The 9,434-nt window shown below is 41.5% G+C and overlaps 1 protein-coding gene across 5 annotated transcripts; it reads right to left on the bottom strand.

Moving 5' to 3' along the window:
• Positions 1–4,718: 4,718 nt before the first annotated feature.
• LOC147638503 (transcription factor bHLH30-like) lies at positions 4,719–8,949 on the bottom strand. Of its 5 annotated transcripts, none has more exons than XM_086798417.1 (4): positions 8,552–8,949; positions 7,906–8,448; positions 7,085–7,614; positions 4,719–6,371 (listed from the first exon to the last, which is right to left on the bottom strand). In XM_086798417.1, the coding sequence occupies exons 2-4, from the start codon at positions 7,922–7,924 to the stop codon at positions 5,937–5,939; spliced, it is 984 nt and encodes a 327-aa protein (XP_086654543.1). In that variant the 5' UTR covers positions 7,925–8,448; positions 8,552–8,949; the 3' UTR covers positions 4,719–5,936. The 5 variants fall into 5 exon arrangements, with proteins under 5 accessions (XP_086654543.1, XP_086654541.1, XP_086654544.1 ...); XM_086798415.1 differs by having other exon boundaries at positions 7,085–7,623; positions 8,552–8,841; XM_086798418.1 differs by having other exon boundaries at positions 7,906–8,445; positions 8,552–8,825.
• Between the last annotated feature and the right edge of the window lie 485 nt (positions 8,950–9,434).

Genomic DNA, 9,434 nt, shown 5'->3' with positions numbered 1-9,434 from the left:
AATGGCCAAGTCTAAATATGCATGTATACTTTATTTTTGGTTGAAAGCCTACTTTTTGGAATATATAAAAATACCCACGCGAGAAGAAGCCACTCACGTTGGGGGGGGGAAGATTGCACCCAGTCTTGTGTTGCCTTGTGTTGATGGTGATGTACTTCTTTCTCTTGCTCTATGTTTTGTTATATGCTTTAATTTTCAATTTATTTCAAGTGGTTGTTTGATATTTGATATAATTTTTATGAGTCTTTTGATTATTCTCTTCAAGAAAATTAAAGGTCCGGTTGCAAACTCCCAAAGAATTAGAAAAGGATAAAACTCCTAAGAAGCAAACTCCCAAGCTTCAAAAAAGGAGGCGCCTCTTGACCAAGGCAAAATTGAGGAAGAAGCAGCCAAGGAACAAGAAAAGCATCAAGAGAATGTCTCTTGAATCATCATATTGTATGGACTCACTATGTATATCAATTTTTCCCTGGCGATACTCATGTACACAAATCTTTATGTCGATATTATTAACATATTTTAAGCTATTACTTGGATGAAATGTCGTTGCATGTAAAGTAAAAAACAATGTTCATTGCATTGTAAAAAAAGGGAGTACAAAATGTTTCATAGAGAGAACAATACATCTACTGATATAGGAATATCAGTGCAATAAAATGTCTTCTATGATATTTTACCAATTTTTTGTTCGTTTATGTGAAGAAGAAATTATGTTGATTCATTGCTTAAAATGCATTCCAATGCTGCACAAACATCTTTTAATGTCCACTTTGAAGTCACTGTAAAAACCTTGCATTCACCAGAAGTAAGCCATACTTTCAAATTGTTTTGTTCCATATTCTCCTCTGAATCCAATGGAACCCAGCTACCTTGTGTTTTGCCTGTATTGGAAGCCCATGTAAAGTGTTTGTCGTTGAATTTGGTATGACAAGATCAACGAGTCATTGTATGTCTGACACATAAATAGATCCCCTTTGTGTATCTCCTCCTTAACCTTCCATTTCTCACCAAGAAAATCATCAAATGTTGAGGTTTCAACATTTTTTGAAGCCACATTGTCCTAGTTCTATGCATCCCTACTTTACTAAAGCATGCCCCAAAGATGTGAAGAGGAAGAAATCATGAAAGTTTATCCTCTTTGAAATCCTTCCAATTTTCATTGAAGAGTGTATTTCAGCCAACATCTTTGACCTGAAAACATCAACAGTCTGTTTGTTTGGAGTTTTCCAATCAATAAGCGTATGAAGTGTTGGTACAGGAACTTCTTCTAGACTTCCATATACTGTGGGCCGAGGTTGAACAATATAGTTTGCATTGCAGAGGTACAATCCTTTCTTTATGAAAATGCAGAAGGTTGATCAGGATATAGAATGTTGCCAAATTCGGCGTGTATAACATTGAATGAACTTGAAAATGATTCAACAAGTTGCCACTCGATGCTTGTTGATGGAAAACCATCTACACCATAAACTTAAAATCAATTAAACATACCTAATGAAACATTATTGCTAGTATTCAAATGCCTACAATGTGTAGGAATTGGTCGCTCAATTGTTGAGGGATCCAAGTTCATCTCCTTCGGTGTGTAGACATGCTGCACATTAGCATACCACTTTTTGTCCTCTCCTATTTTAAACCCTAAGATCCCTCCTTTCCAAACGGAATTGAACATTTTCTCTCTTGCATCTTTTGATTCTGTGGGGACCTTTACAAGATGAAAGCATGGTCACCTAGTCATGGACCTTGTATGTTGTTGGTTTCCATTCTTCGCTTTCAACCTGTTTGTGAACTATTATGGCATGTATCATATTTGAAGGATGTCACGAAGAAGAACCTGAGTTTGCCATTTTTTGTTTGTGAAGTAGAGAATAAAGAAAAAGAGTGAATGTTCTCTCACCTTTTAAAAAAATGTTTAAAATAGTAATAATAGTTTGGCCACATTCAAGACAACAATGAGTAACAAGCAAATAAAGGAGATATGAATCCCTTTAAATATTTGGGCGAGAAATTTTGAATTTGAATTTGGAGACAAATTTGGAGCTGAACCTTCAACTTCTACCAAAACTAGTGATAGTGGGGAAAAAGTAGTTGAAGGTCAAATGTAACATTGGACCACACATGGCACTTTTTATTCGCCTAGAGCTTGTTGGTTGATTGTGGTATCACCATTTTAAGAATTTGTCAATCAAATGTAACGTGACTCCTTTCATGAATATGATGTCAATCTTCTTGATCGTATTATCTAGTTGCATACTGTTGTGAGCTAGAGAGAGAGAGAGAGAGAGAGAGAGAGAGAGAGAGAGAGAGAGAGTATGACTCATTTCTCATGAGTGTGATCAATCTGCAAACATTTCCTCGTGAGTGCCACCTATAGAAGATCTATAGGTGATAGCTTCGGCTATCTATTGTGGGGCGATGTGGACCTGATCCTCTCTTAAGTCCAAGGGAGGAGTACACACGAGCTAGATCATGGAAGAGAACAATGAGCACCATGTAAAGAGCACAGGGTCAGCGAGTTTCGAGTCAAAGCTTGTCATCTACAAGGCTTCTATACAAACCACGAGCCCCCACATGTGTCCAGGGGTCAAAGGAACCCTCACCACAAACCTCTACTACCAAGCCAAAGACTTTAACTAAAGATGGAATACCATGCCTTCGATGCCATCCCCAAAACTTAAGCACACACTTCAAGAGGAAATACTAGCAAGTCCATGTCTAGTGGCCTTCCTCATTCCCACTCCATCAAGCCAACCTCAGTGCCAAAACCCCAAGAGAGCCATGCACCAACTCCTTGGCACCACCAAGCAACCTCAAGGCTCAAAGAGATCACCAAAGTCCCACAACACCCCTTGTATGTGCCATGCCGCAACACCAACTCGCCAACTAAAAGGCCAAGCCTTAGTCAAGCACACCAAGTACCTGGTGACGGTGGTATCCAAGCATTTATAGTGGATGCGAGAGAGCTCATTAACACAAACAATATCAGGAGATACAATTGCACTTCAATAACCAGCCGTACATTAGTAGCCACATGTAGTTTCAACAAACATCCTACTTGAAGGGCCATTCAAAGTCTATCTCAAAAAGCCCTGATGTATGTCATGGATTGGTTTCTTGCTGACCACTTAACCTTGCAAGATAGCTTCATTGAATACCTTGGATCATCCACACATCTCCCAACTGGCAACATGGTCTCGCTCGACCGTCTACCATCTTACTCTCCAATAACAGAAGCTTAGATTTTGTAATACAGAACTAGAATATATGGAATGAACTTACTAACACCAAATGGGAAAGCCTATGACTTCGTGTATAGACTTGCTCAAGGCTAGATATAGTAGCCATGGACTATTTTTAAGTTTTGGCCTCTTAAGCATGAACACTAGCCATTTTGTATATAAGGTAATTGTTTTTGCGAGTGAGATTCAATGTAGGAACCTTCTTCTTACCTCGATCAAGGTGATTTAAGCTCTTCCTCCATACCCATAGCTATGAAGCTCTGGAGTATGCAATGGATTTTTTTGTTTTGTTTTTCGAGCCGAGGTCAACTAGGCATAGACGTGCCTCAAACTCAAAAGGCCAAACACTCTTGTCACTAAGTTTGACAAATATATATCTGCATATTTTTACTCCCTTAAGGCAATTACCCCAGGAGACCCATAGCTAGGCATGATAGCAACCAAGTGCCCCCTGTAGGGGTTCAAGTATGTGGGGCTTGAGGCAAGGCTCACCCACTAAAAAACCTTCAAACTCGACAAGCTTCCAAATAGAAAATGCCATGCCCCTTTGGGCATCGGCTCATGGGCTAGCCCACCTTCAATTCGAAAGTGTTTTGCTGCTCCAAGGCAAAGCTCCCAACAACACGTGTTTTGGCAAGGCTAGTCAAGCTTTCAAATTGAAAAACATGTGGCCTCACCTTCTCTCTCTATCCCTTTAACGCAAATCACAAACTCCCAAAATTTAAAAAAAAATGCTAATGTGATTATTCACTTGTTTTCTATCCTTACCTACGTGGAGTAACACTATTCAAAATGGGCGCTTTGTCTTCTCATAGAGCCTTTTAGAATCTGGATTGCCCACATGGATTGCTCAAAAAGGTTTTTTATTGGTAGTAAAAGGCATAATAATATTGTATTTTCTTTTGGAACACCTATGTTGTTATATGCCTGGAGTCAACCTTAAAAGTTTGAAATGTCAATGCACTAACTTCTCAACATAGAATGGTCTCCTCTCTCTCTCTCTCTCTCTCTCTCTCTCTCTCTCCCTAGGTAGGTGTGGACAATAAAATATCATCATCATCATCATCTCTCTCTCTCTCTCTAGGTAGGTGTGGACGTTAAAATATCATCATGATCATCTCTCTCTCTCTCTCTCTCTATAGGTAGGTGTGGGGTCTAGAGTTTAGACGATGCTACAGGATACTACTATTCCTGATTAGATATGAATGTTGACCTCAACTCTAGGCAGCATAGGGATTTCATTTACCTAATATTCAGGTTTTACTCCCAAGTAAGAGCATTTATCATAAACCAATAGAGAGCTTGCAGCTATCCTCTGGGAGAGAGGCTTTTCCCACAACCCACTTAAACTGGGCCTGTCAGATGTCAACAAACTTGGCTATGAAAATTCCCAAAACCTAGCTCTGCAAAAATGGGCTTCGCATCAATGTGACTAATCCTCTTTTTCACCCACATGCTCAAGTTGTACAAATAAACATCAAGAACATCACATAAAATATGCTTAGCAAATAAAGTGAAAATTGGTGATATACCACATTGTTTAGTCTCACCAAATTTTCATCACTTGGGCAATAAATTTAAAACAATATCCATTTCCACTATTTGGATCATAGGATCAGGTTGCTATCCTTCAGCATGAAGACATACAAGATATTCAGTTTATTAGTGTTCTGCTCTTATGTAGCCTTCAAATTCCAACACCAGAGTGGTTTTGAAGCCTCTACACAGTTACTTCCAGATCACTCTTTCATGCTGGTGAATTGACAAACAACTTACCTGCCTCTTTGCCATTTGCAAAATAAGCCCAATTGCTACCTCTTCTGGCATTTTAACCCTTGTTATCACGAGGTCCTGGCCAACAAGCTGCTGGAAGCAGAGATGGATTCAGCAACCAAACATGGCTTATCCACATAAACCACAAGCTTAAACACTTCCCACGAGTTAAATGACCAAAAAGATTGTACATGTTTACTGATACACAAGCAGATGGCTTGTTGTCCAATGTCCAGCTCAAAATTACAAACACATCGCCTCCCTTGAGGGTTTGAACACATTCTACCCACATCGTGATTGTTTGGAGCTGTCAGGAAAAGGTGCAAAACCTCTGTACTTCACACAAGTCCTTGTAGGTGCTCCAAGCTGGAAAAGGTATCATACCGAGTACATCGATTGCTCACAAGTCCCAATGGATGGAAGGCATGACTCAAATTTTACCCTCAGCAACATGAAGCCAACCAGGAAACCACTTGCACAGATCTTGATTACAAATTAGGCCCGACAAGTACAACTTGCTACCTGAATATGGCACTCTCACACATCCTCTGAATTAGGAGGGTGTAAACAAATGGAGCATCTTGTGGCCACTAGAGGGCGTAACACCTGATCGAAAGTGGTAGGGTTAGATGACTCACAGCATGACCAACAATAATGTATGCATGTGCAAATACATGGAAATAAAAGTAGTAGATAAGTATGTCATTCAAAACACACTTCATTTCGGCTTCCTCTAGTCATTCAACAATATTGACATAATAACAACTCGCTACAATACTGAGAATCTGAAAACAAAGCCTAACAAGCTAGTCCAGCTATTCCACTATCCTACATTCTCCTAACAATGTGTTGACAACAACCATGTAAAAACCTCCCTAACTGAAACGAAAACACAAGAGCTTCTCTTAAGTGAGTCTTGGGGACTCAAAGTGAAATCCTCTGTCTCTTATTAGAACCGCTTGGTGAAAGCTCTCCACATCCAGGCCCATCCATAACTAACTTTAATGCATCCTGCACATGCTTGACTGACATATCCTGGTCCGGTTCTGACATGTCCTCTTTCAAAGTCACAATGAACACATTCTTTATCCTGCCTCCCAAAGTTGAGATCTCAGCCTTCAAAGTTCTGAGCCTTAGAGTATTTAGAGCATCCCTAAGATCACTCATGAGGTCCGGCCTATCATCACAGCATAAAGATGCCCTTATCAATATCCTTCCTTCTGCAGATGTAGACACCTTCTCGACACTGAGATCATCGTGATCTGTTGGCATGGGACCATATTCATAAATGTCTGAAACCTGGCGCTTTAGTGTTTTAACCTGATCTATCGCTTCCGCAAGCAGCGATGCTTTGTCAGTCTGCAGATACCACATAAAGTGAAATGAACAAGCAGGAGAAGTAATCTTAATTATATGGTAATCTACTCACAAAGATTCACACCATCAACTCTATTAACTAACAATCAGTGCCTACAAGCTAAGGCATCCCAACTCGTGTCATCAAGGTGTAGGTTTATCTCCACATTCATATCACTCCTTGCATCTATAACTCCACTACTTTTGAGACAAAGGGCAAAGTCCAGCCATGGTGAAGCATGAACTTTGAGCTTTGCTTGCATATATAGCGCACGTGTGAATGGCATAAGTCAGATCATTGATCACTCACGTAATAGACTTCAAACCTGAACCAAATACATCTCTTTCTAATGTATGGACGATGATGCTTTTTTTTCCAACACTCTTTTAAAACTGATGACCTACTTGGGCGATGCTTCTAATTCATCAAACCTTGGACATTGTATAACAAATGGGTAAAACCAAACAACTTTACTAAAAGATTCGTCTTTGGAGAAAAATATCAAAAAGATATTCATAATGCTTGATTACCAGTATAGAAATGCACTTTTGATAAATTAGTATAGTTCAACCTCCTATAATTCTAGAAAAGTGCATATTTTATATGCCCAAAAATAGGGTTTGGAAAACTCACATGATTCTAGGCAAACCAAGTAACATTTGAGGAGCAATTTCATGATAGTATTATGATCAAAAACATAGAGTAAGAGCCATACCTTTGTAGAGCTTGGAAGAAGTGTCCTTAGCGTGGCAAGATGTGTGTTGATCCTTTCACGACGCCGCCTCTCGGCTTCACTGTGGCTCTTGGAGGCTGCAAGGGCCTTGGCCTCGAGGATCTCCTTCGGGGTCATCTTTGAAGCATTAACCAGCTCACCCCTTGCAGTGTCAAGCACCAAAGACCCTCCATTGAATGCAATATGCTGTGAGTAATGGCGGACTGGATCTCTGGGTCCAGAGGAGCCAAAGCCGTTGTAGCATTCAGTGGGCAGTGTTCCTTGGAGTTGCTGGACCCAACTGGTGGCCGAGTAAGGGATGCAGTTGACAAGATGGCCTGAGAACGGTGGGAATGAAGGCGGCTGGTGCGTTGCAGAATGTCTGGATGGAGCAGCTATGTCAGGTTTGAGATGGTGGCCATATGATAGCTCTGCTAGCATTTTGTGAAGGACATCGGGTGATGTGGTGGTGGGCAACAATGGCCATGGAGACTTGACAAGCCCCCGTCCTCCACCTTCACCCCCTCCTCCTCCTGCAATACCTTCATCCATCAAAAAATCAACATTCCCGGCAAACCCTAATGGCAAACCCATCCCTCCTTGCTGCCGAGTCAATTCTACCATGTTCATTGTCTTTCAGATATGGGAAATCAGTAAGTACAAATCTAAAATCTTGAATAAAAACAAAGAGGTCAAGCCCCTCCCCCAGGGTTGTACACAAGCAGGAGGCAAGCATCCAAGGCGGGTGGGCATGGGTATGTGGGATAAATGGAGAGTGACGGTGGCCGTTGGTAGAGGGCCAAAAACAAGTTTAGAGAGAGTACCTCCTGCTGTTGCTCGCATGCAGATGCAGTGTTTCTACCTGCCAAAGGACTGAGTTCCATTCCGTAGACGATCACCACTCTCACAGGTTTCCCTAAGAGCTATGGATCTGTGATGCACTATGAACCATCTCCCTTTAACTTAGCAGCAATGTCGTCGAGGGCCACTACAAATCGCCCAACAATGGGTTTCCGCCACATTTTACACCATCTCTCGTATGGGAGAGAAACTGGGGATTTAAGACTCTACACCATGGCTGAAAGCGCTTTCAAAGAGGGTCCTTGGAGTTAGTGTAAACAAGTCTTTTGGAGGGTATGCAGGTGTTCATTTAAACCACTGTAGAAGGAAGAGTTTTAGGGAAGGCCGATTGAATCCCAATATAGAGAAGCGATACCCAGAACGTTAACTGCAGCCCCGCGATAAACCCACTTCAGGAAAGTGACGCTGCCCTCAAAACGCAGATGGAGACCCACTTGGTTATCTTCAGCCAAGACGAAGATGCACAGAGAACCCACTTCACGAAAGCGATGCGCTCACAAGGTCTTCTGCAAGCAAAACAGTGTAAAGCTCAGAAAGTTTGTTAACAGAACCCACTTGGAAAAAAAGCAGGACAGCGATGCCCACACGCAGAATGCAGCGAAACCTCACTTCAGAACTGGCGCCAGAGCTGAATTTATTGCGAGCTCAGTCCAGCCGCAGATCTGCGAGGAGAGTGAGGAGCTTGCGAGGGTGAAAGGGGGAATCGGGATGTGTACGAAGGGCACAAAAGGATGAGCACCTAGGGGAGCTTTAAATGCTAAAATTGAAGGGGGTAAAAGAGCAGAAGAAGACTGTGGGGATATGATGATGATGATGAAGAAGAAGAAGAAAGGAGGGGCAAAACAAGGGGCGGGGAAGCGATGGCAAATGCAACTTTGTACTTAACAAGAGAGAAAAATGGAAGAAGAAAGCCGGAGGATCTATGCAATTGGCCAACGAAGTGAAGGCTAAGGCTGCCAAACTTGCAAGCACCCTTTGTTCCCCTGGATAAATGTAGCACGAATCATGCCAAATTCCAATCCAATCTTTACACTATTATTCTCTCTATTCTTCCCCTTGCTACAAGAGACTCATTCACTCTCTCTAGCTATCTCATTTTGCCACATGGTAGGAGTGTACAAAGGGGGACATACTCCTGTAGAGCAGCAAGGGTCCCCACTAGTGTACATTAAGCACTCACATCAAGCAAACTTTCATTCTTGCTCGCACCTACATATACATCCTATGCATGCCTGCATAGCACCAAACCGTATTGACACCTATGCATACCCACGTAGCACCAACAAACTGTAATGACATTTCCAATGTGGTTGTACTTACCTTGGCTCCCTCCATAGTTGCTATTTGACAGGGCGTCATGCATGTTTTTGAGCATTATGGCAGTAAAATACTTGCACAATTTTAAAATGTTTGTAAAAAATTACACTAAAATACAAAAAAAACTTGTATATTTCACCAAACCCATCAATTTTGAAGGGCACGGGTACCCGTC

Source organism: Cibotium barometz, chromosome 5 (assembly GCF_041138505.1).
Source record: "Cibotium barometz isolate CiBa-2024 chromosome 5, ASM4113850v1, whole genome shotgun sequence".
Classification (NCBI taxonomy): Eukaryota; Viridiplantae; Streptophyta; class Polypodiopsida; order Cyatheales; family Cibotiaceae; genus Cibotium; species Cibotium barometz.
This window is presented reverse-complemented; position numbering and strand designations above follow the sequence as displayed.

Coding starts and splice junctions, on each gene's coding strand:
- LOC147638503 (XM_086798414.1), bottom strand. CDS start 7,711: ATGAACATGGTAGAATTGACTCGGCAGCAAGGAGGGATGGGTTTGCCA. Junction 6,372..7,084: donor TTCTTCCAAGCTCTACAAAG/GTATGGCTCTTA, acceptor TGGTATCTGCAG/ACTGACAAAGCATCGCTGCT.